At 37.2% G+C, this 26,931-nt stretch overlaps 1 protein-coding gene across 1 annotated transcript in view; it reads left to right on the top strand.

Moving 5' to 3' along the window:
- GALNTL6 (polypeptide N-acetylgalactosaminyltransferase like 6) overlaps positions 1–26,931 on the top strand; it is a 1,206,234-nt gene that overhangs the window by 1,122,490 nt on the left and 56,813 nt on the right. Inside the window, exon 8 of the mRNA XM_088019488.1 lies at positions 5,391–5,498. Within this exon, the coding sequence (XP_087875614.1) occupies positions 5,391–5,498 (108 nt within the window). The remainder of the gene's footprint in view (positions 1–5,390; positions 5,499–26,931) is intronic.

The raw sequence follows: 26,931 nt of genomic DNA, 5'->3' as shown, positions 1-26,931 counted from the left end.
AAGCCCTGCTATCCTTTCCCAGACCTCTTAAAAGCTCAATAAGTGCTAGATAGTTTGGGTGCAATCTTTTTTATACTGACATAACCGAGGATTTCTTACTTTGAAAAAAATCCTAAGCAGATGGTTCAAGAAATGAGAGCTTTTCCCCTGAGACTAGAAACTACCATGTCCTCATTAAAGACAATAAATACATTTTCCAGTTTCTGCTTTTATTATATTCTGATCAACAAATAGAAAACAGGGGTCAAAAAAGGTCAAAATAAGTTGTTCTTTTTTCTCCTGATTTCAAAGAACAAACCCAGCACCCAAGTTTCTAAAAATAAAGCAAAGCAATGGTGTGTATGGGTGTATCTCCCTTAGATCAAGTCAAACCAAAGGCACAATTTTTATTCCATCTAACCCGTAAGAATAACTTGATGACAGACATGGCCCTTTTCACTATCTACGCACCAAAGCTTTTTAGGTTAACAATATCTTAATTTCTAGATATATGGTTAAGTGCTTGATTATCTAATCTTAAGAAGTTTTTCAAACTTAGTCCACCCAAGACATACCATACAATTAGAAAGTTATTTTCCAGTCCCAGAAATGTAATTACTTATTTATACATAATGTGTTGTATTTTTAACATTAGCCATTTCTTTATTTCATAATAATCCAGATATGAATGAAAATAAATTCAGGATAGCTTATTGCCTTGAACTCTGTATTTGTATATACTAGAGATCACAGCTTTTATTTTTAATGGCGGCTAAATAGTGGGTTATCATTAAGTAACTCAGTTGTCTGGAATTAACCTCACTTTATATCAATAAACCAATAATTCATTTAAGTATTCAATAAATACTTATTGAGCACCAACTCTGTGTCAAGCATTGTCCTATGTGCTTAGGATACATCACTCAATAAAAGACAGAAAGACTTTTGTCTTTGTTGGAGAGAAAGGCAGATAAGTAATAACATATTAAGTCCATGAGGTATCTCCTGGAATGAGAAGGGCTGTGAGGACAGAAGGAGGAGGCATTGATGAGGACTCGGAGCGCAGGATGAGAGGGTGTTTGGGGCAAAAGGATTTGGAGTTAAGATTTGAAAGAGATGAAGGATTTAGCCATGTGGAGATCTAGAAGACAATTTCAAACAGAGGGAACAGCCAGTACAAAGGCCCTAAGGTGGGCGGGTATCTGGCATACTGGGGGAACAGAAAGGAAGCCAAACGGCTTGAGCAGAGAGAGGGACGGAAAGAAGAGTAGGAAATAATGTCAGAGCGATAGCAGGTTTTGAAGTAAATAAACCCATACAAATTTTTTTGAGAATTTATATCAGCGTTTCCATATAGTATATTATGTTTCGTCTTATACCTGATAATAATATTCCCTTACTATCCTCTGACAATCAATTTCTTACTGGAACTAATTTCATATTTCATATGACTGGTATAATTGTATGATTCCATTTAATTTAATGTTCTCGATGTCTAAATTCCAGTTTGTAGCTGATATTGAAAAGTGATTTTTAAAAATGGAGCAAGGATTCAATTGTTCAGTCAATTTGAACTACATTATGAAAAAAATACTCTGTGCTCATTCCTGAGAAAAGTAACATTGCTTTAAAATACCTTTGGTTTGTTTTTAAGAAATCATCACATGATACTACCAGGAAATGTCTTTTAAAAATGTAAGCCACATCCTTCAGAACAGATGAAGAATTTGATAAATGCCACAACAGCTGCTCTTTCCTAAAGAACCATGTTGTCACACTGTCACCTAAACACATCTCTCTAGTGCATTGGGATATGCATTCTCCTTCTGAAATGGACATTGTTATTGGAAGATTGAACAAAATAAAGAAGTGTTTGGTGATGTCCATAGTACAGAAGCAAAAAAACAACTTCACTTAAGTCATAAACAGTGGATCTGAAATCATATCAAACCAATACAAGACAGGTACCAAGGTTACACTGTAGGAGGAGTACGTGCAATGGGAGATATTATGGTGTCCAGTCTCGGAAAATACAACGTCCCACATATATTATCTTAGAATCACTGAATTTCAGCATTTGGAAGGACTTTGTAACTTACAGAATGGTGGCCAACAAACTGTGGCCCTTTGCCTAGAGACCATATGACCTGAAAAGCCCAAAATATTTACTATGACATTTATAGACAAAGCTTGCTGACTATAGATACTATATTGATTAAACATATGGGCGCTGGAGTTAGACTACTAGGATTCAAATCTCCATTCTGCAGGTGGTCCGTTATATATGGCTTTGGGCAAGTTACATAGACTCTGGACTGCCACTTCCCCGCCTATATAATTAGGGGAAATAGTAAAGTCTATCATTGAGTTGTGAGCATTAAATGAAAAAGGGCACAGTACATACTCATAAATGCTAGCTCTTATTATATCATCTAGGTCAACTGTCCACTCAAAGTTATATACGTCTCTCCAAAACGTCATTTACTACAGATTTCAACACAACTAGTGAAGCAGGAAGCCCATTTTATCTTTTTTTATTATTCTTATGTTATGTTAATCACCATACATTACATCATTAGTTTTTGATGTAGTGTTCCATGATTCATTGTTTGCGTATAACACCCAGTGCTCCACGCAGAATGTGCCCTCTTTAATACCCATCACCAGGCTAACCCATCCCCCCACCCCCCTCCCTTTTAGAACCCTCAGTTTGATTATCAGAGTCCATCGTCTCTCATGGTTGGTCTCCCCCTCCGACTTACTCCCCTTCATTCTTCCCCTACTGCTATCTTCTTCTTTTTTTTTTCTTAACATATATTGCATTATCTGTTTCAGAGGTACAGATCTGTGATTCAACAGTCTTGCACAATTCACAGCGCTCACCATAGCACATACCCTCCCCAATGTCTATCACCCAGCCACCCCATCCCTCCCACCCCCCACCACTCCAGCAACACTCAGTGTGTTTCTCAGAGTCCACCGTCTCTCATGGTCCATCTCCCCCTCCAATTTCCCCCTTCATTCTTCCCTTCCTGCTATCTTCTTCTTTTTTGTTTTTAAACATATAATGTATTATTTGTTTCAGAGGTACACGTCCATTTTATCTTTAATCATTCTATTAGAAAGTCCTGCTTTCCACGGAGTTGAAATCTGTCTTTTTATAGTTCTACCCTATCAATCCCATCCCCTTGAGGTTCTACAGAACATCGCTTCCAAATACGAGGATCTTCAAATATTTAAAAAAGGTTTCTCTAAATCTTACCAAGACTTCATATCTCCAGTTCTTTTCATTACTCCTGTTAAAACACACTTTGCATCACTTTCTCACTTTGGTAATTCTTTTTAGAAGGGAATATGAAGTATTTACCCAGAAATTGGCATAAGACTTCCAACAGATAGATTCAGACCCTTACTCCTCAAACTCTCCATATTATGCTGATAATGTGTGTTTTATGCTACTCAACCTTTTTCTACCCCATCCTGTTCTGGAAGTGTTGATACTTTTAGATACAAAGACCTTATGTTTACCCTTTTTATGTTTAATCTAATATAGCTCCAGTCTCTCAAGATCTTTCCAGATGTTGGTATTATTGTTTAGAATGTTCACTGCCCCCACCAGCTTCATATCACCTATGCAGACTTGTAATGTCTCAATTCAAAAGATCAATAAATTTCCCATTAAGTTGAAATTAATACAATGAGTAGTCCTGAACTTATTTAGAGCAACTGAGTATTGTTTTAGTAATCAAATTGCCTTCCCCTTGCATTTCTATCACCCTAATCACTATTTGTTTACTGGTCTCACTTGGGGTGTCATTCGTCTTAGTGAAAGAAGTTGGAAGCAAATATAAGTTAAGACATAAATATCTTTCTTTCTCTCTTTCAATATTATACTTTAAAACAAGCTGTATGTCTGTATTAGTCAACGTTCTCCAGAGAAACAACCAACGGCATATGTATATATTAAGAGAGATATTTGTATTAAGGAACTGGTTCACAGGATTGAGGAGGCTTGGTAAATCCAAAATCTGCAAGGAAGCCTGGCAGACTGAAGACCCAGGGAAGAGCTGCAGTTCAAGTCCAAGGGCAATCAGCTGGCAGAATTCCTTCTTGCTAGGGAGAAGTCAGTCTTTGTTCCAGTAAGGTCTTCAACTGATTGGATGGGGTTCACCCACATTACAGAGGAGGTAATGCTTTACTCAAAGTCCAATTTAAATGTTAATCTCATAAAAAAAAAACACCTCCATAAAAACATCCAGAATAATGTTTGACCAAATATATCTGGGCACTGTGATGCAGCCAAGTGACATATAAACTAACCATGATAGTACTAACTCTTTTCTAAACTTTTTCTTGAAATGAAAATAGCTAAAAATCTAGTATATAGGATGCCGGCATTTTGTTTCCATAATTTTTCCTTTGATAGCTAAGTACTCTGTTATATAAAACCATGATTAAGTGTATGTCTAAGTGGATAGTCATGATAGAAAAAAACAATTAATTTTTGTTACCATATACAAATACAGCATCTTAACATATACCATGAGTTTAATATTTCCTGAGTCCACATCAATAACCAATTTTTTTCTGTATCTAAGAAAATATCAAGGGTAGGAGAAATTAGAAAGCAACAACGAGGGCGCCTGGGTGGCTCAGTTGGTTAAGCGACTGCCTTCGGCTCAGGTCATGATCCTGGAGTCCCGGGATCGAGTCCCGCATCGGGCTCCCTGCTCAGCAGGGAGTCTGCTTCTCCCTCTGACCCTCTCCCCTCTCGTGCTCTCTATCTCTCATTCTCTCTCTCTCAAATAAATAAATAAAATCTTTAAAAAAAAAGAAAAAAAAAGAAAGCAACAACGATTTTTATTGAAACCTTCTATTGAAGGTTTCAGAATCTAGATGTCACTTAAAGTATGGATAGGTCAGCGTTCCTTAATTCATTCACTTATTTTTAAAATTCCATTTTTTATATTCTAAAATTTTGAATTGCCGCTTAAATTCCAGTGCTATTTCTTCAAATGATTTCACAAGATTGTCAAAACAAATAGCTATATAAATAAGAAAATATCTAAGCATTAAATATCACTGCCATGTAATATTTGTGAACAAATTCTACTAGAATAAAAATATGCCAATGTAAAAAAATAAAAATAAAAATAAAATATGCCAATGTGCTGTCTATGGAAATTAGACTTTACTGAGCTAGTATTTTGGTTCTATACTGCTATGAATCTAGGTTTTGAAAAATGTGAGGGTTTTTTTTTTCTTGGTTAACCTTTTATGATAAATAGAAATTATTAATTTAGAGACCGAGTGATTCTAAGATTTTTTTTTATGATTCTTACTAATGATTCCTCTTTTTATCTGTGGTATACTGTTCTCTTTCGTTATACTTTTAAATTTCCTCTCTTTAGGTTTGGATGTGTGGAGGAGAAATGTTTGATGTCCCATGTTCTAGAGTTGGTCATATCTACAGGAAGTACGTCCCTTATAAAGTTCCATCTGGGACCAGCCTGGCAAGAGTGAGTAACGGGGTCAGAATAAGTTGGGCTTGATATGGCTTCCTGTAGGCAGACTGAGCAGCCTCATACATGATATAATTTGTGACCCAGACGGACAGGCACTGTCTGATAGAAACAAATGACTAAAATAAAAACTCCACCACTTGCCATTCCATTTGACAGGCTTTAGTATATAAACCATTTCTGTGTTCCTCAGAGTTTTATTTCCATTCCTTAAGGAAGTATTAACTATTAATACTAATTCTTGTTTTTAATTGTTTCAAAGCACTTTCACATACATTATATTTAATCTTTACCTCTTCCTTCTGAGATTGATAGTCTTAGCCTCATTTTGTAGATGAAAACCGAGGCTTGCCAAGGTGGCTTGTTCATGCGCAAATGAATGATAAATAGCAGAGGAGGGGTTTAAGCCCAGGTCTTCAGAACGGATGTCCAGGACTCCCCCTGCTCCCCTTCATGGAGTGTAACAGGATCCATAAAAAGTCAGATGGAGAAACAAGACAGGGAGAAGTGGTTGCCCAAACTCTGCCTTCTCATTTGCAACTAGGGCCAGCTCGTTCTAAAATTTTATCCTATCGCCAAAATCCCAAATTTGGCCAGTTGCAAGATGTTTTTTCAGATACTGTTTCGAATAAAACCTTTTTCATAGGCTAAATGAAAGGATGCTTTTTTCTTCCGCGTTTTAGAATGTTCTCATACATATTTGGGAGAAAGTCACAATACCTTCATGAAATAATCCTGACAATTTCTGTTTTCCGTGTGACTGTCTCTAGAGCTAGGTTAGTTGTATTCACCACAGTATGTACCTGCCACCGCAGAGTTGCAAAATTTAGGGGGAAAAAAAAAAGGTGGTTTTGCCACATCGCTTCACACAGTGTTCTCCTAGGAATCTAAACTTGAATTATTCATTTTCATTCTTTTACTAGTATGGCTGCGATATAGAACTATTTGAGTCTTTTAGAGAAAGCTCAATAAGCTCACAAGCTTCTTTAAAATATAAACTAGTTCATCGGGTTTAATTAGAATATTAATCCCACAAAGGCATAGTGTTTTTTCTGTTTTATTTGCTACTACATTCCCAACACCTAGAACAAGGCTTGATAGGCACTCGACAAATATTAGTTGAAAGGATTAATTAACCAGGAAAAACTAAGACTAGAAAATGCTACAGGTTTGTCTCACTAAAACTTAAACATTTCGGTGAAGTATACAAAAATTTTCATTTCTAGTGAGTCTTTTGGGGGAAAGAGGATTCTTTCTTACTCCCTTTCTGAGATTGTCAACACTGTCCATTTCCTTAAGCCACATCCATAATCTGTTTTATAACAGTTTGAATTAATAGTCATGAAGTTACCTCACATACACCTTGAAGGGAAATAATCATATTATTATGCCCTCTTCAAAAGATTAATAGCGTACTCCATTGAGTAGCTGCAAAAATATGCTCTTTGAAAAAAAAATCACAAAATCATAAAGCAATTAAAGAGCTGCATCTTGGACAAGGACATACGATTCAATTTTGTTATAAGACTTAACACATATGAATCCCCAAGCTCATTCAGGAAAACAACAAGAATTTACTGAAAGGTCCAGTTTTGTGCCCCACTCTGCATCATTCATTTGCCAGATGGTTGGAATGTGTGCTTGGTTTGTAGTCAAAATTAGTGTGTACAAACTGGAGGGAAAAGTTGTGCTGGTCCAGAGGGTATATTTTCAAAAAATAAAACTGTTCATATATTTTCAAGAAAGAAATTAAGTACTTTTTCATGGACTGTCAAATATAGGAAAACTAGGGCTGGCACATAAAATTCCCAGCAAATAAGTGAGTGTTCATTCAAATGAAAAAAAGTCCAAAATTCTAAATTTTAATCTTTTTTTAAGATTTTATTTATTTATTTGACACAGAGAGACACAGCGAGAGAGGGAACACAAGCAGAGGGAATGGGAGAGGGAGAAGCAGGCTTCCCGCTGAGCAGGGAGCCTGATGCAGGGCTCGATCCCAGGACCCTGGGACCATGACCTGAGCCAAAGGCAGATGCTTAACGATTGAGCCACCCAGGCACCCCTGAATTTAAATCTTTTCTACTTAAATTTTACTTGAGGGCTCGTTTTTAGTTTTTTTTTTTTTCTAAACTGCTAGAGCAATCAGAAAGTCATAAATATTGAAGCTCCAATGTCAGTCTAAGGAATGTTTTATGATAATTTAAATAAAAAAACAATTCTGATTTTTGTGGGAGAGACTCAACTACCTGCTTGCTACCCCCTATGTCATTAATAAATCATCAAAAATGATGAGAGACTTTAAAGGTGCTTCAGATGCAGGGTCATGTCTGTTCAATGGGTAGGCAATCTCTCCAGCCTCACTGGGAAATGTAGAAGATGGAGATTTTAACTCCAAAGGTGTGTTTTCTTATTTTACAAAGCTCATTTAATTTTTTAAAAACATGCACCTTTTATGGGTGTACCTATGTAAACTGAGGATTCCAGCTGACTTCCAAACACACACACACACACACACACACACACACACACACAAATTGTGTGAATAGCTTGCAGTCCTCTAAACAGTGCACCAATGTGTGTATTATAGAAACAAATGCAAATAATTAGTACCTTCTGTTTACCTAGCATTACAGTCTGATTGCAAGAGACAAAATAGCTATGTATGAAACCATCAGAGGACAATACAGGACACCAAATAATTGTTCAAACATATTGTAAAAATATATATAGGTAGAGGGAGGAGGCGTAGGGAAGGGACCATAGCTGTTTAATTGAAACAGGACCTTCAAGGGTACCTCAATTAAATGAACAAATTTAACAGAATAGTGGTTCCCAAACTCAGGACCAGTAACCCAGAGCCGGTTCCTGGACCAGTTTTCACCCAGCCTCAGTGAACTGAGAAAAATAAGGATCACAAAGCTACATATACTCAATTTAATTATATCTTTTTATGCAGCAATTAGAGACTTTTTTCTTTTTATGACAGAATACAAGATAGATTTTTATTAATGCCCTTATTTGGCAAAAATAAAAATTAGCATCCTTCTGACAGTTCCCATAAAATGCAAAAATCCAAGACATAGTCACTTACAATTGACCTTCCTCTGGGAATCAGAGTATTCACTCATCATGAATACAATTAGATATTTTGCTGAGTCGGCATCCAGTCCAATGTTTGTACACTGGGCATTGTTGTAGTATCTTTTCACCAGGAACGAACTGCCAGTCCCTGAGGGAAGGGATGTTAATCCTTATTGTTGTAGGGAGATGAGACAGTCCCCAGGGCTGTAGTGACAGCTGTCTCTTCCTGGAGATGACACTGTCCTCATCACAGAAGAGGGAGCAGCTCCCCAGCAAAAGGCCCACCGAGCCTCTGCACAGCGGAAGTGGCCGAGGGGCAGGTGGGTGGAAGACTCCAAGGAGACCCTTCATTCTGATGGGTTGTGAGGTGAACCACACACTCTGCCCAAGGAGCAGCCATATTGGCACCTCACAGACTTCTCTGTGAATGCTAGTGCTTTTGGAGACAGTCAAAGCCATTGGACCTGAGATCAGTAGCTCTGTGAACAGGACATGACAGAGGGGCAGAGCCATCACCCCATGGATAAACATACTAGCTGACTATAGCACAAGGGTCGTCCCACAGATGCGACTTTACCCAAAGAAGTTTCCCCAAGGAGGATCCCAAGCCAGTGAAGGGTAGCCCTGCTGACTGTGAGGGGGGGCTGTCCTGGAGGCTCACACAGCTGTCCTCCCTAGCTCCAAAGGAGGACAGCATGGGACACAAAATTGGAACTGATCTTCACTCTAAGTTTGCAAGGGGTGTGACAGAATGTGAATCAGAGGATTGTGTACTTCTGTGGTTTGCCACTGACATAGTATTAATAATATTTTCTTTTCTAAAATATCATCTTGCATTTTATGGCAACCATCATCCAAGTTGCAAGATAAAGCTATAAAACGAAAGAAGTCAAACCCCGTAAAAATCTGATTGCACAGGATGACCTATAGAACTTGAAAATGTAACTCACATTAGAAGGGATAAGGTTAAATGTCAAGTGAGCAGAGCTAGGATGGTGAACTGAGACCGGACTCCCCAAAGTTTACCCCTCCTACCATAGTGCCCCTCATAGGGAGGCTTGGAGTAAACAGGAGCAGCTGGAGCAGAAGGGTGCGGGCTCCAGCCTGAGTTCCTACCTGTAGGAAGGAGTAGGCACAGACAGTGAGAAAGGATTGTGTTTCAGACCTATGGAGCTAAACCAGGAATGTACCTTGGAGACAGACTCTGGAGGACCCCATGTCCAGAGAAGGGTGTATTTTTCTTATAAATTGTGGAGAGGTACTCATAGTTTTTGAGCAGGAAATGCCAGGATAAAAATAAAAGGGGTAAAAACAAGTCAACCAACAAGTAAATATTTAGGGGGAGAAAGACTAAGGAAAATTACATTTTGAATGTAAGAAGCATTTGTAAAGAAAATTTCCTAAAAGGTTTTATTGATTTGCCACACTGTGCAGTGAGAGAGAGGCCAGATGTGGCTATGAGGTTTTCATCATGGCTTCTAAGAAAAAATCATATCAATACAAAAATGGGGACGTGAGGAAGGGGAAGGGGGAAAATGCTCAGATTGGTTTTAGATAAGGAGGGTGAGAAGCAACTGCCTTACATGAGTTCAGGGAGAGCCAGATCTCTGGAGACTTGCACAGATTTCCCATCTAGAATTCTGAGAGCCCACAACAATCAGATTTTCTATATCAATAAATGTTCATTTCTGAAACAAAAAAGTATTTATCATGCCAGGCACTATACTAAAGGCTGGAAGGATAAATGATGAATAAGATAAACATAAACTTTAACTTCTTTTTTTTTAAAAAAGATTTTATGTATTTATTTGAGAGCAAGAGCGCATGTGCGCACATACACAGGAGTGTGGGGGGTGGGGAGGGCCAGAAGGAGACGGAGAAGCAGACTCCCCACTGAGCAGGAAGCCCGATGTGGGGCTCCATCCCAGGACTCAGGGATCATGACCTGAGCAAAGGCAGACATTTAATCGACTGAGCCACCCAAGCCCCCCAAACTTTAACTTCTCATAACTAATGGCCCTAATTATGAAAGTCAGGTGGCATCCACACAGTCCAGCAATCCATACATAACAATCACAATACTGTGAGGGTGAGCAAAGGGTTAAATAAATGTAACTGAACTCGCTATGGAATGAGATCTGTATCTTAGATACTTATTTATAAACTATTTTGTGGAGATTATAATGTTATCATTGTGATTATGATTTTAGAGAAGAGGAGGTAAATCTCATATATCACATCTAGCATTATTTAACACATAGCAATATATGTTCTATATTAATACATAATATTTAATGATCCTACAGGCCACACTGTGATCTACATCCAAGTTACAAATGTTTTTCACCTTATGTATTTACTTAGGGTTTCTTGGCAGAATGCAATGAGCTTTGAAGTTGTCCTATGGTTATTATACTTCATGGGCATGAAGGTTAAAACTGAGGTCTGAGGGGAGAATGCTGGTTTTTGCCTCTGTCAGCTATGAAGTGACCTCTCAACCTATTTCCCAAGTTGTCATTAGTCCGGTGTCATATCCCTGGTGATATCTGGTTCTGCTGACTCCATAGATCATCTCAGACTGTTGAAATTGGTCAGGGTGGAAGGAGGTACAGAGGAGGAGGAATGGAGAAGGAGTATTTCAATGTCAAAGCCAGACCACCCCAAGTCGATTAGTTAGTGCCCCCTCATCATTCACCCTGGTGTCGGCTATCCCGGTCTGAAGCAGCTGAAATGGAAGAACACAAGATCTGACGTATGCCCTCCCTCATTTATGTCAGAAAAATATATCAGTCGAGGAAAAGCTTTAGCAAGACCAAAATGACTACTTTGATATCGGAAAATAAAATCACCAAAAGGCTATAAAGTATGGTGATGAATGAGAAATCTGCTCCCACAAATTGACCTTTCTCCCCCTGATGATTGTAAATCAGTTTACTCATAAAACTGCCCAGCAAATAGCAGCTATAGCATGACAACCTTAGCCATCAACGGCAGCCAGCACTTCTTCCCATTGCTCTTAAAACTATAGCGTTCAGGTGCATTATCTGAAACTATCATTGAGTTCAGGCACATGGCAGCCTATCATGGGCTTTCTCCCAAAAAGCAGGAAAATGAAGAATTCTTCCCAAAAGACTCAGCCTGCATAAATGGCTAGGACTTCCATGCAGAAGCAATTCGTCTGAAAACAATAGCTATCTCTAACTCTTCCTTACAATATAACAAAAAAGGCAATAAGACTGTCTGATACTGAGGGCCAGAACTAAAGATGATTCACATACTGCAATCATGTGTTTGCTTCTCTCCCTTCTCGGCCACATTTTAGAATATAATATCCTCTCTTTAGGTGGGGCTGTTTATTTAAGAAGTCTAAGCATCTTTCATAAATAATATTTCATTATTCTTCATGAGAGTCTCCCTAAAGAAAACAACCATAAGTTTATTATGCGATGATAAATGAGTCAATAAATCCTTAAGATATGATGAGTCCGTTGCATGTTATGAGGATAAGGGTCATCTCTAAAGCCTCAACAGAGGCTCAGGCTGGAGAAATTTTTCAATCAATATTTATCGATTGCCTACCATTGAGACACATAGAGCATGCTACATGTCCTCAGCCAATAGCATTGGGCCAACCCTTTGTAATGGAATGTGACATCACCCAAGGACATCGCCCCATACTGGAGATAAGTTTCTGGCACATGACACTACTAGAGCACTCATACTCACCCTTTAATGATGGCCCTTTTTTGAACACTGGACATTTTATGCTTGTTTTGCATAAGAGGAAAACAAGGCAAAGTAAAACTACTCTGCCAAGGACCCAGACAGAGGAGTTGGGAAAACACGAAACACAAACTTATTTCCCACTGCTTGACCCTCACTTGTTCCCTTAACTCCTAAACCAGTGGTATCAGAATTTTTTTAAGTATCCACATATGTTTTGTCTGTTTAACAAATAACAACAGAATCACAATTGTCCCTAAATTCTTTTAAAAACACAGAGGTAAAACGTGGAATTTGCATACCAAACATAGAAACACTAAACAGAAAGTGAAGTATCATGAAAACAACATGTGAGGTAAAAAGAACCACATTATTTTAAAAGTCAGCAATTTTCCACAAAGCTTCTCAAAATGAACTTTTAGTTTGATTTTCTTCCTATTCATTTGCTCTATATAGTACCCTCCCAAACTCCCACAGATGCTATCAACTTACCAGTTAAAGCATTCTGCTCAGTTTCATCGTTTCAAGAATTCTTCAGTGCTTTCCCAGGTTTAGCTCAGCTATGACTTGTGAATCAAGTAGCTAATGCTTTCTAATGTGCAAAATGGGGCTTGGCATTGAGACAAGCAATCTCTAAGCCATAAGGACAAAATTCAGCACTTCTTGAGCTATCTAGTGAGGACCAATATTTCCCATGTGTTTTTTGTTAAGCTTATTGGAAGACATTTTGGCGGTGGGGGTGGGGAGCATGTGTGAGTGGAGTATGGGGGAGGGGCAGAGGGTGAAGGAGAGAAAGAATCTCAAGCAGACTCTATGCTGAGCCCAGAACCCAACACAGGGCTGGGTCACAGGACCCCAAGATCATGACCTGAGCTACCCAAATGCCCCAAGCCTTTGGAAGATTTTATAGGATAAATATAATATTTAAATGGGGATCCTAGGCATCTACATGACAATTAGCCATCATGATTAATCATACTCTTACTCTGTCATTCTTAACAAAATTAAAATCGGAACGATTTTCTCTTTCCTATGGTACCTTTTCCAGTCTGCTTTTGGCTACTCCCTCCCCTACCTAAAGCACCTTGGCACTTTATGTTATTAGTTAGTATTTATACAGCTTTCTTTTTTTAAAGCACTTGAGAAACTACATGGTGAGCCCATTTGTGGGCTAGGGGGAATTATAATTGCGTTTTGTCATTATCCCCATTAGAACCGAACATTTTCCTGCATTCACAACTCCACTGGAGCCTCGGAAAGGAGAAAGCTTGCTTAGATAAAATAGGACCCTGCTGCTACAAAATTAAGCTACTGAAATTTAAGCAAATTTAAATATTTTAGCATGTCATAATCTTAATAACCAAAAATGCAACTCTTGCAAGAGGGAGCCCGGCGGGCTACTTTCTAACTCCACCTTTCGGGACCCCAGTGGGATGATGAAGCCACGGGAGCACCTTAATGGGAAGCACTCATTTTGTGGTATTAGCTTCTTACCGTAAGACATGTAAATGCACAGTGACACTGTGCTTGAGGTCTGTGGTATTTCATTTCCGTTCTGATCAACTTTGTTTCTTTTTTTTTAATGTTACGTTAATCACCATACATTACACCATTAGTTTTTGATGTAGGGTTCCATGATGCATTGTTTGCATATAACACCCAGTGCTCCACGCAGAACGTGCCCTCTTTAATACCCATCACCAGGCTAACCCATCCCCCCAACCCCCCTCCCCTCTAGAGCCCTCAGTTTGTTTCTCAGAGTCCATAGCCTCTCATGGTTCGTCTCCCCCTCCGATATCCGTCCCCTTCATTCTTCCCTTCCTACTATCTTCTTCTTTTTTTTTTTAACATATAATGTATTGTTTCAGAGGTACAGGTCTGTGATTCAACAGTCTTGCACAATTCACAGCGCTCACCATAGCACATACCCTCCCCAATGTCTATCACCCAGGCATTCTGATCACCCTTCTTTCTAATAGTTTATTAGTTCATGGCGAGAACTCCATTTCCAGGGGTATAACATACAACGTGGTGGCCATAGTCAGTATTATTATAATGTGTATTTGAAAGTTGCCAACAGGGTAAATCTTAAAAATTCTCATCACAAGGGAAAAAATTGTAACTGTGTGGTGAGTGACAATAACTAGACTTAGTATGGTTATCGCTTTCCAGTGTATACACATATGGAATCATTATGTTATACACTTGAAACTAGTATGTTACATGTCAATTTTATACACACATCCAAAATAAATTCCATTTCCAACTTCAATTCCAGCCCAAGTATATCTCCTTTTGATGTTACATTTGAAGTAAAGAAAATAGTTCCATTTGATATCAAAATGGTCAAAACCAATTGGCAGCTCTGTGGTGCCTGGATGCTTTTAGTGATCTAATTCTGAAAACAGTTTATAAAAATAAAATTTCACAGATTACCTAACCTTTGAACAGATATGAATTCCAACTTTAGGACCCTACATAAGCTATTAAAAAAATATAGTTTTTTTGGTCTATTTTGACAGTATGAAAAATAAGACAGGTTGTACTAATAACAAATGGAATGAATACTGTAGAAGCATTTAGTTTAACCACAGTTTGCTTGTGGTAGATGTTCACTATTATAGAACAAAACACTTGATACTCTCTTTGGTTAATGGTTAGAAGTGCTGGTTGTGACTTATTTTTTTAAAAAAATAGTAATTGTGGGGTGCCTATGTGGCTCAGTCAGTTGAGCATCAGGCTGTTGATTTGGGCTCAGGTCATGATCTCGGGGTCCTGGGATCAAGCCCTGCATGGGCTTGCACTCGACAAGGAGTCTGCTTGAGATTCTTTCTCTCCCTCTGCCCCTCCCCCACTCTCTCTCTCTTTCTCTCAGAAATAAATAATAGAAATGATAAAAAAAAATAAAAAATAGCAATTGTATTAATAATTATCTACAAATAAAATCATACTGCCTTTTTTTAAGATTAATTTTTTTGACAGAGAGAGAGCACAAGCAGGGGGAGAGGGAGAGCAGGCTCCCCACGAAGCAGAGAGCCCAATGCGGGGCTCGATCCTAGGGATCATGACCTGAGCTGAAGGCAGACGCTTAACTGACTAAGCCACCCAGGCACCCCAGACTGCCTTTTTACTCAGGTTGTGGTAGCGTGAGACACCATTGGCATGATTGCCAGAAATGGACACCCTTCACATTATCCTCCTGATGTCTCTAGATTTCCCCAAAAGGCTTCTTCCCACGTGCTTACATACCTGTTTGTCAGATGCAGTACCCGCTCTGCCTCATCCGTGACTTGCTTCTTCTTTGTGCTCCCACTTGCCTGTTTCTTGCCTGGGAAGCCATTGGAGAAGCCACACCACCTCCACCATTCAGAAGAAGAGCATCAACTCCTAGTCCATGGTGCTGTCTCTGGAGAAACCAACACTTCGCTTCTCAAAGTGCCAGAACTTCTCTGGGTCCCGGATAGACTCAGGAAGGTTGTCCTTTAGCCGTGGGCTAGCTAAAAGAAACAGAAACCATACTTTCACTTTTGTCCTGTCATTCCACGTTTTGCTTCTGAGGCGAGGTCATAAGGCATCGCAGCTTCCACCTTGATCGGTTGGATGCCTTAATTTGGGGGAAGCCAGTCACCACATCATGATGACACTCAAGCAGCCCTCTAGAGAGGCCCATATGGAGGAAACTGAGTCCTCCTACCAATAGCGAGCACCACTTTATCGAACATGTAAACCTCCTTGGAAGAAGATCTTCCAGCCTCATTTAAGACTGAGGGTTCTAGAGGGGAGGAGCGGGGAGGGGATGGGTTAGCCTGGTGATGGGTATTAAAGAGGGCACATATTGAAAAAAAAAAAGATAACTGCTTCTTTAGCCAAAATCTGACTGAAACTGATGAAAATCCAAGCCAGCTTGCCCGGCTAAACCACTCCCAGTTTCCTGACCCACAGAAACTGTAAAAGATTTTTTAAAATTGTTTATTATTAAGCCACTCCATTGAGGGTAATTTGTTATGTATTGATAGATAACCAATACAGCTCTTTCTGTTTAACAATTCTTCAGGAGCAGCAATCAGTCCAATTTTAAGGGACATGATTACCCCAGGTGGTCCACTTGAAGCTTAAACATTAGGCAAGTTTTACCTCAAGGATACTATCAACAAGTACCAATAGAGTGAAAAGGCAACTCACTGAATGGCAGAAAATATATGCAAATCATATATCTGATAAGGGTTAATATCCAGAATATTTAAAGAATTTCTACAACTCAATAATAACAAACAAACAAGCAAGCTGATTTAACAATGGGCAAAGGACTTAAATAGACATGTCTCCGAAGAAGATATACAAATGGCCAATAAGCATGTGAAAGATGTGTAATATCACTAATGATTAGGGAAAATACAAAACAAACCCATGATGATATACCACTTCACACCCATTAAGATGGCTACTATTGAAGGAAAAAAAAACAAAAAACAAAATAGTGCTGGAAAGGATGTATAGGAATTAGAATGTTTGTACATGGCAGAAATGTTAAATGTTGCAGCCATGGTAGAAAACAGTTTGGAGTTTCCTCAAAAAAATAAAGATATAATTATCATATGACCCAGTGATTCTACTTCTGAGTATATACACAAAAGAATTGAAAGCAAGGACTCAAACAGATATTTGTACACACATGCTCGTAGTAATAGTCAAAACATAGAAGCAACCCAATATTTGCTTGACAATAAATGGACAAGCAAAATGTGGTATATATATATATATATATATATATATATATATATATACACACACACACAATGGATTATTATTCAGCCATAAAAAAGCAGAAAATTCTGACATATACTACAGAATGGCTGAATCTTGAAGACACGCTAACTGAAATATGCCAGTCACAAAATAACAAATACTGCATGATTCCTCTTATATGAACTATCTTACATAGTCAAATTCATATGAAATAGAAAATAGAATGGTAGTTGCTAAAGATTGAGGAAAGAGGAAATGGGGAGTTATTGTTTAATAGGTTTAGAGTTTCAGTTTAGGAAGATGACAAAAGTTATGGAAATGGTTGGTGGTGTTGGTTGCATAGCCATGTGAATGTTTTTAGTTTTTTGGGAGGAAAATTAAGGTATTTCATTTGTTTGTAAAAATGCTCATCAGAAGTAGCTAGAACATACATTCAAACTGTATTTCACATAATTTATGCTAAAGACAGAGCATTTTTTCCATGCCTTGGCAAATTTTAATATTCCTTTTTTTTAAGTTTGAGTCATCTTCCAATATTTAATCCTTTATGCTTTCAATGCTGTGAAATATCTACCATAGTTCCTGTGATGTGAAGTTTTTGATGGTATCACTTTCTCTAGGACAAGTATTTTCCTCATTATGACAAGAAATACACTCTTGCTAAATTCCCTGGCTATATATCTAAAGTCTCTCAAATGACAGCAATGTTAACATTTCTATGGCCAGTCATTTCTCCTAGAAATTCTATTTGAATTTAACTTTCAGCATTATCACTTTTTTGCTTTTTTGCTGCTCTTTCACCTTTGTTAGCCAAGCCTCTCATTTTGATTATCCATTTTTGTAAAATGTCATGTCATGTTTATCTATAGGAAACAAGGACAAAACACAACTATGTTTCTGACTATGTGTGAACTGAATAACAGATGTGAACTGTGTGTGAACTTATTAGCAGATGTGCCATGATCAATCACCAGCAGACTTTGAAAGAAGTGATGTAATTGGTCATTGATCATAATATGCATTTATTATTTACATAGTGATTTGTGGTTTGAAGAGCTAACAGCAACATGTGTTCCTCATACAATTACTCACAGTTAACATACCATAGCAACTGAAATCTGAACTGTGTTGTTGGAAGCATGTGAATGTTTTTAGTGCCACCAAACTGCACATTTAAAAGTGGCCAAAAGGCAAATTTTATGTTATGTGTATTTTACCACAGTGAAAAAAAGTAGGCAAACTGATTCTAAAATTTATCTAGAAATGCAAAGGACCTAAGATACTTGATAAAGAACAAAGTTGGAGGACTTAATTACCTGATTTCAAGACATTAAAAAGCTACAGTAATCATGACAGTAGTATTGACAACAAAAGGATTAATGAAAGAAAATAGAGTTGAATTAGATACTTGCATATGGGCAAACATTTCTAGAAAAAAAAACAAAAAGGAAAAATTGTGAGGTTGGGCAGATATGACACTCTAGGCATTTACAACTAGAAGAAAAAATTGATAAACTGGACTCCACTGAAATTAAGATCTCCTGCTCTTCAAAAGGCACTGTAAAGAGAATAAAAAGACAAGATACAGACTGGGAGATAATATTTACAAATCACATTTCTTTGTAATATAATTTGAAATCAGGGAGCATGATATCTTTAGCATCACTCTCCTCTTTCTCAAGATTGCTTTGGCTTGGGGCACTTGGGTAGCTCGGTCACTAAGTGTCTGCCTTCAGCTCAGGTCATGATCCCAGGGTCCTGGGATCAAGCCCCACATCAGGCTCCAGGCTCCGCATTGGGCTCCCTGCTCCTCATCGGGCTCCCTGCTCAGCGGGAAGCCTGCTTCTCCCTCTCCCACTCCCGCTGCTTGTGTTCCCTCTCTTGCTGTGTCTCTCTCTGTCAAATAAATAAATAAAATCTTTAAAAAAAATTGCTTTGGCTATTCAGGGTCTTATATAAAAACTTTAGAATTCTTTGTTCTATTTCTGTAAAATATGCCATTAGAATTTTGATAGGGATTGCAATGAAGCTATATATTGCATTGGATGGTATGAACATTTTAACAATATTAATTTTTCCAATCCACGAGTACTAGTATATCTTTCCATTTATTCATGTCTTCTTCAATTTCTTTCATTAATGCCTTGTGGTTGTCGACATACACATTTTTCAACTCCTTAGTTAAATTTATTCCTAGATATTTTATTCTTTTCAATTCAGTTGTAAATGGGACTTTTTTTTAAGATTTTATTTATTTATTTGACAGAGAGAGACACAGTGAGAGAGGGAACACAAGCAGGGGGAGTGGGAGAGGGAGAAGCAGGCTTCCCGCTGAGCAGGGAGCCCAATGTGGGGCTCCATCCCAGGACCCTGGGATCATGACCTGAGCCGAAGGCAGAAGCTTAATGACTGAGCCACCCAGGCGCCTTGTAAATGGGACTCTTTTTTTAAATTTCTCCTTCAACATATTGTTATTAGTTATAGAAATGCAACAGATTTTTGTGTATTGATTTTGTATCCTGAAGATTTACTGCATTCATTTATTGGTTCTAACAGTTTTTTGATGAAGTCTTTATAGTTTTCTATATATAATATCATGTCATCTACAAATAGCAACGGTTTTACTTCTTCCTTTAAAATTTGAATGACTGCTTTTCTTACCTAATTGCTCTGGCTAGTATTTCCAATACTATGTTGCATAAAAATGGCAAGAGTGGGCATCCTTGTCTTGTTCCTGATCTTAGAAGAAAAGCTTTTAGTTTTTTGCCACTGACTACGATGTTAGCTGTGGGTTTATTATATATGGACTTTATTATGTTGAGGTACATTCCCTCTATACCCACTTTGTTGAGAGTTTTTGTCATAAATGAATGTTGAATTTTGTCAAAAGCCTTTCCTGCATCTACTGAGATGATCATTTTTAGCTTTCATTTTGTTAATTTGGTATATCACATCGACTAATTTGTGGATGTTGAAACATCCTTGCATATCACTAGAATAAATTCCACTTAATCATGGTGTATGATTGTTTTAATGTATTGTTAAATTCGGTTTGCTAATATTTTGATGAGGATTTTTGCATCTACGTTCATCAAATCTATTGGTATCCTTGTGGCATCCTTGTCTGGTTTTGGTTATCAGACTTATACAGCCCTCATAAAATGAGTTTGTAAGAGTTTCCTCCTCTTCTATTTTTTGGAAGAGTTTGAGGATTGGTATTAATTCTTCTTTGAATAGAATTCACCAATGAAGTTGTCTGATCCTGTACTTTTTTGAGAGGTTTTTTATTACTGGTTGAATCTCCTTACTAGTAACCAATCTGTTCAGATTTTCTATTTCATCATGACTCAGTCTTGGTAGGTCGTATCCATCTATCCATTCCTTCTAGGTTGTCCAATTTGTTGGCACATTATTGCTCATAGTAGTCTCTTACAATCCTTTGTATTTATATGTTGTTAGTTGTAACTTCTCTTTATTTCTGATTTTATTCATTTGAGTCCTCTTTTTTTTTCTTGGTGTGTCTAGATAAAGGTTTGTCAATTTTATTTATCTTTTCAAAGAAATAGCCCTTAGTTTCATTGATCTCTCTACTATCTTTTTAGTTTCTATTTCATTTATTGTGCTCTAGATTTTACTATGTTCTAACTTCTACTAACTTTTACCATTTCCTAACTTTTACTAACGAAGTCCAAAGTTTTGGACTTTGTTCTTTTTCTAGTTCCTTGGGCTGTAGAGTTAGGTTGTTTATTTGAGACTTTTCTTGTTTCTTGAGAAAGGCATTTATTACTCTTAACTTACCTTTTAGAACTGCTTTTGCTGCATTCCATAAATTTTGTATGTTACATTTCCAATTCTGTCTGTCTCAAGATATTTTTTTATTTCTTTTGACTTCTTTGACCCATTGTCTGTTCAGTAACATGCTGTTTAAACTCCAAATATTTGTAAATTTTCCAGTTTTCCTTATATAATTAATTTTTAGCTTTATACCACTGTGGTCAGAGAATGTGCTTGATATGATTTCAATCCTCTGAATTTATTAAGACTTGTTTTGAGGCTTAACATATGATTATCTCAGAAAATGTTCCATGTACACTAGAAAGTGTGTATTTTGCTACTTTGGGTTGGAATGCTCTGTAAATATCTAGTAAGTCTATCTGAGATGTCATTTAAGGCTGATGTTTCCTTATGAATTTTCTATCTGGGCTATCTATCTGTTGATGTAAGTGGAGAATGAAGGTCCCCTACTATTATTGTATTGCTATCTATTTCTCCCTTTAGGCCTATTAATATTTACTTTATATACTTAGGTGCTTTTATATTGGATGCATAAATATTTACAAATCTGCCCTTCTTTGTCTCATTTTACAGTTATTGTAATAGGACAAAATCTCTTTTGTCTGATGTAAGTATACCTATTCCAACTTTCTTTTGGTTTTCATTTCCATGGAATATCTTTTTCCATCTCTTCACTTTCTGTCTGTATATGTCCTATATCTAAAGTCAGTCTCTTGTAGGCAGCACATAGATGGGTCTTGTTTTTTTAATCCATTCAGCCACTCTATGTTTTTCAACTGAAGAATTTAGTCCATTTACATTTTAAGTAGTTATTGATAGGTATGTACTTATTACCATTTTCTTAATTGGTTTTTGACTGTTTTTGTATTTCCTCTCTGTTCCTTTCTTCTCCTGCTCTCTTCCTTTGTGATTTGATGACTTTCTTTAGCAGTATGCTTATATTACTTTCTCTTTGCCTTTTCTGCACTTACTATAGGTTTTGTTTTGTGGCTATCATAAGGCTTACATATAATAACTTATATCTATAACAGTCTATTTTACGTTGATAACACTTAAGTTTGTTAAAAAACAAAAGTAGTAAAGATAACTATGATTATAATAATTAGTTAAGGGATACACAGGATAAAAAGATGTAAAATGTGACACTAAAAACATTACGTATGGTCGGGGAGAGTAAAAACGTTGAGCTCTAGAATGGGATCAAACTTAAGTGTTACCAACTTAAAATAGAAAAGTCTCAACTAAACAACCTAACTCTACAGCCCAAGGAACTAGAAAAAGAACAAAGTCCAAAACTTTGGACTTCGTTAGTAAAAGTTAGGAAATGGTAAAAGTTAGTAGAAGTTAGGACATAGTAAAATCTAGAGCACAATAAATGAAATAGAAACTAAAAAGATAGTAGAGAGATCAATGAAACTAAGGGCTGTTTCTTTGAAAAAATAAATAAAATTGACAAACCTTTATCTAGACACACCAAAAAAAAAAAGAGGACTCAAATGAATAAAATCAGAAATAAAGAGAAGTTACAACTAATAACATATAAATACAAAGGATTGTAAGAGACTACTATGAGCAATAATGTGCCAACAAATTGGACAACCTAGAAGGAATGGATAGATGGATACGACCTACCAAGACTGAGTCATGATGAAATAGAAAATCTGAACAGATTGGTTACTAGTAAGGAGATTCAACCAGTAATAAAAAACCTCTCAAAAAAGTACAGGATCAGACAACTTCATTGGTGAATTCTATTCAAAGAAGAATTAATACCAATCCTCAAACTCTTCCAAAAAATAGAAGAGGAGGAAACTCCTACAAACTCATTTTATGAGGGCTGTATAAGTCTGATACCAAAACCAGACAAGGATGCCATAAGGATACCAATAGCTTTGATGAACGTAGATGCAAAAATCCTCATCAAAATATTAGCAAACCGAATTTAACAATACATTAAAACAATCATACACCATGATTAAGTGGAATTTATTCTAGTGATATGCAAGGATGGTTCAACATCCACAAATTAGTCGATGTGATATATGCCTTCTCTCACTTAAGTTTGATCCCATTCTAGAGCTCAACGTTTTTACTCTCCCCAACCATACTTAATGTTTTTAGTGTCACATTTTACATCTTTTTATCCTGTGTATCCCTTAACTAATTATTATAATCATAGTTATCTTTACTACTTTTGTTTTTTTAACATTTATACTAGCTTTAATAATCCACTACCTTTACTATATATTTACCTTTCTAGTGACATTTATTCTTTCATATATGTTCTTGTCATTGAAGAGTGCCCTTTCTTTTCAGCATAAAGAAGTCCCTTTAAGATTACTGTTAGGCCAGGTTAGTGGTGATAAACTCCCCTAGCTTTTGCTTGTCTATAAACTCCTTATCTCTCCTTCAATTCTGAATGATAATCTTGCCAGATAAAGTATTCTTGGCTGGAAGTATTTTTTCTTTCAGCACTTTGACTATATCATGCCACTTTCTTCCGGGCTACAAAGTTTCTGCTGAGAGAAGGAAATGAAAATTCAAATGATATGTATACCCCCATGTTAATTTCAGCATTATTTACAATAGCCAAGATATGGAAGTAACTTAAGTGTCCATTGATGGATGATTGTGGTATAAATATACAATGGAATGTGATTCAGTCCTAAAAAAAGAATGAAGTCTTGCCATTTGCAGCAGCATAGATGGACCTCAAGGGCATTATGTGCTAAGTGAAATATTTGTCAAGTACTTATTTACCATCTGCATATCTTTTTTGGTGAACTACCTATTTAAATCTTTTGCCCATTTAAAAATTGGGTTGTTTATTTTCTTATTATTGAATTCTGAGAATTCTATATATGTTCTGGATACAAGTCTTTTGTTAGGAATGTGATAAAAAATTATTTAAACTAAAAAAAAAGTTTACCCATTCCTCCCACCCCTCATCCCTTACCTCTGGCAATCATTTATCTGTTCTCTGTATCTATGAGCTTGTTTTTTTTTTTTTAATTCCACATGTAAAAGAGATCATATGATATTTGTCTTTCTCTATATGATTTATTTCACATTATTAGACATTAAGGAAATGTAAATTGAAACCATACTTCTATAATGGCAAAAATAAAAAGATTGACCATATTGAGTGTTAAAGTTATGGTTTAACTGAAATGCTCACACAATGCTAATGGGAATGTAAAATGGAACAACCACTTTGGAAAATAGTTTAGCAGTTTCATTAAAAGTTAGACTACTTAGCATATGAACCAGACATTCCACTTCAAAATATTTACCCGGTAGAAATTAAAGCAAATGTCCATACAAACACTGTTCATAGCAGCTTTATTTGTAATACCCCCAAACTGGAAAAACCCAAATGTCCATCAATAGGTAAATGGAGAAATGAATTGTAGCATATCTACATACTGCAATATAATAAAAAGAAATGCATGCGACTACATGAATGAACCTAATAATTATGCTTAGTTTAAAAAGCCAGACAAGGGGCGCCTGGGTGGTTCAGTTGGTTAAGCAACTGCCTTCGGCTCAGGTCATGATCCTGGAGTCCCGGGATCAAGTCCCGCATCAGGCTCCCTGCTCAGCGGGGAGTCTGCTTCTCCCTCTTACCCTCTTCCCTCTCGTGCTCTCTATCTCTCATTCTCTCTCTCAAATAAATTAAAAAAAATCCTTAAAAAATAAATAAATAAATAAATAAATAGCCAGACAAAAAACATATACATTATGACTCTATTTATTTAAAAGTCTAGAAAATGGGTGGCTCAATCATTAAGCATCTGCCTTCAGCTCAGGTCATGGTCTCCAGTGTCCTGGGATCGAGCCCCGAATCTGGCTCCCTGCTCTGTGGGAAGCCTGTTTCTCCTTCTCCCACTCCCCCTGCTTGTGTTCCCTCTCTCTCTGTCAAATAAATAAATAAAATATTTTTTTAAAGTCTAGAAAATATAAATAAATAAATAAATCTAAAGAATACAAACTAAATTATGGTGGCAAAAAGTAGATCAGTGTACAACACCAAGCGTGAGCCCTAGTGTAAACTGTGGGCTTTGGGTGATGGTGTGTCAATTTGGGGTCATCAATGGTAATAAATGAACCACCTGGGTGGGAGATGTTGATAATAGGAGAAGCTATGCATTTGTGGGGGCAGGGAGTAAATGGGAAATCTCTGTGCCTACCCCTTAATTTTGCTGTCATCCTAGAACTGCTCTAAAAAAAAAATAGGTCTCAAAATTAAAAAAAAAAAAAAAAAAGATCAGCAGTTGCCTGGGGATGGTGGTAGAGGTGCGTAAGAAAGGAAACAGAGAGAGGGATTTCAAAGAGGCATATGGAAACATTTGGAGGTGATGAATATGTTCATTATCTTGATGGTGATGATGGTTTCACCTATATATACATAAATCACAATGTTCCAAATTGAATACTTTAAACATCCGCAGTTTATTTTATATCAATTATTCCTCAATAAAGCTGTTTTTAAAATTAGGCTTACATGCATTTTTTAATAAGATGCTGTTAAATAATTTGGGGAGTTGTTCTTTGTCTTATAACTAAAGGCTACATTAAACGTTATCAGAAACGCTACCACGAGTATCTAAAATATCCGGCCAGAAAATAGAATAGAGATACAGCTGAATTATCTCAAAAAGCTCAGAGCTGGTAACCAGTTACAAACAGCTCACATAGCCTTGGGGAAGAAGAGAGGAAAGTGGCTGTCAGACAAGCCTCCCTTTTTAGTTCTGGATTAGCCACCCTCTCCTTATGCTGAAGGATTCCCACTGACTTCAAAGAAGTCCTTAGATCAGAGACAGAGCAGTGCTAGGCTGAATGATTGTAGAGGTTGAGGCTCTCTTAAAGAGATCCTCTTTTGAGCTGTAGCCAGCATGACATTATCACTTTATCAATGATAAGAGGGCTTTGGGGTGGGACTCTAGAGCTACTAAAGTACTCTGAAGCATCAAAAAGGAGAAAAGAAATGCATTTAAATCAAGGCAGAATTTTTTTAAAGTCATGGGATAGTGATGCAATTCCTTGCTGGAGGAGTGTCTGGGACAAGTAAGAAACTTTTCTGTGGGAGATTGGCTTGCCTTTGTTAGCTACCAGCCGTTGCTGGGGGGAAAAGCACCAAAAAAAAAAAAAAAAAAAAGACAGCTGAAGAAAGAGAAATCTATTATAAACCCATCATAATACAATAGCTTAATATTGACACAAGCACAGCCTGTGGGCTGGGGTCAGGCCAGTGCACATGTAAGGACTGCATCCTGTACAAAGAAATGGAGGCACACTAGGAGGTGAGGTGGCCCAGATAGTATAAGCATGGGACAGCCTCATGGCCAGACCATCAACTGCCAAATAATCTGCTGAGAAACTGAATAGGGATGGTATTTTTAGGATAATTAAACAGCAGGGTCTAAAATGTTGTTGGCAGAAAGAAATAATTAGAGAGATTTCTGCAGTGTCATGAATCAGCAGGTACAATGGAACTATCTATTTTCTTCATGTTGCTCAATAAAGATGATCAGTCAAAGCCAGAAATCTGTTCTTACAAACTGAGCTAGAATGTGATTTAATGTCCCTGGTAAAATATCAATTCAAGGACCTGATGTGTGTTAGAATTAAGGAAAGATTTAGTGTTGGATAATGCAAAGAAAACAAGACTTGAATTCTAAAGACCTCTAATACAAGGCTGAATGCGTTAAATGTGTTAATAAATATTTGAGCAACACCGAGAAAGGAGAGATTAATCCCAGTTTGGGCTGAACAGAGGAGCATGGGGTAACACACAAGAAACCACTGAGGTTGACATAAAAAGAGATGATGTTATCAATGTTTTGTACGTAGAAGATGCACTTCGTTTATCACTCAACAATTAGGAAGGTCTGCAGCTTTTAAAAAATAGAGAACTAGAGACATCTTCATTTGCTTTCTACACGGAAAAATGAACGTATGCTTCAGCTCCAGTAGCCCTCCTTCTCAAACTGTTACAAGACTTCCACGCTGGATGAAAAACCAGCAGGTGAAACCCTCTTGGATTCACCTTGAGTAGGATTGGGCCCTCTCCCCTAGTCTCCCT

The sequence above is a fragment of the Eumetopias jubatus genome, unplaced genomic scaffold (assembly GCF_037043125.1).
Source record: "Eumetopias jubatus isolate StellerSeaLion01/CBP00866 unplaced genomic scaffold, mEumJub1_p1.0 scaffold_2, whole genome shotgun sequence".
NCBI lineage: Eukaryota > Metazoa > Chordata > Mammalia > Carnivora > Otariidae > Eumetopias > Eumetopias jubatus.
This window is presented reverse-complemented; position numbering and strand designations above follow the sequence as displayed.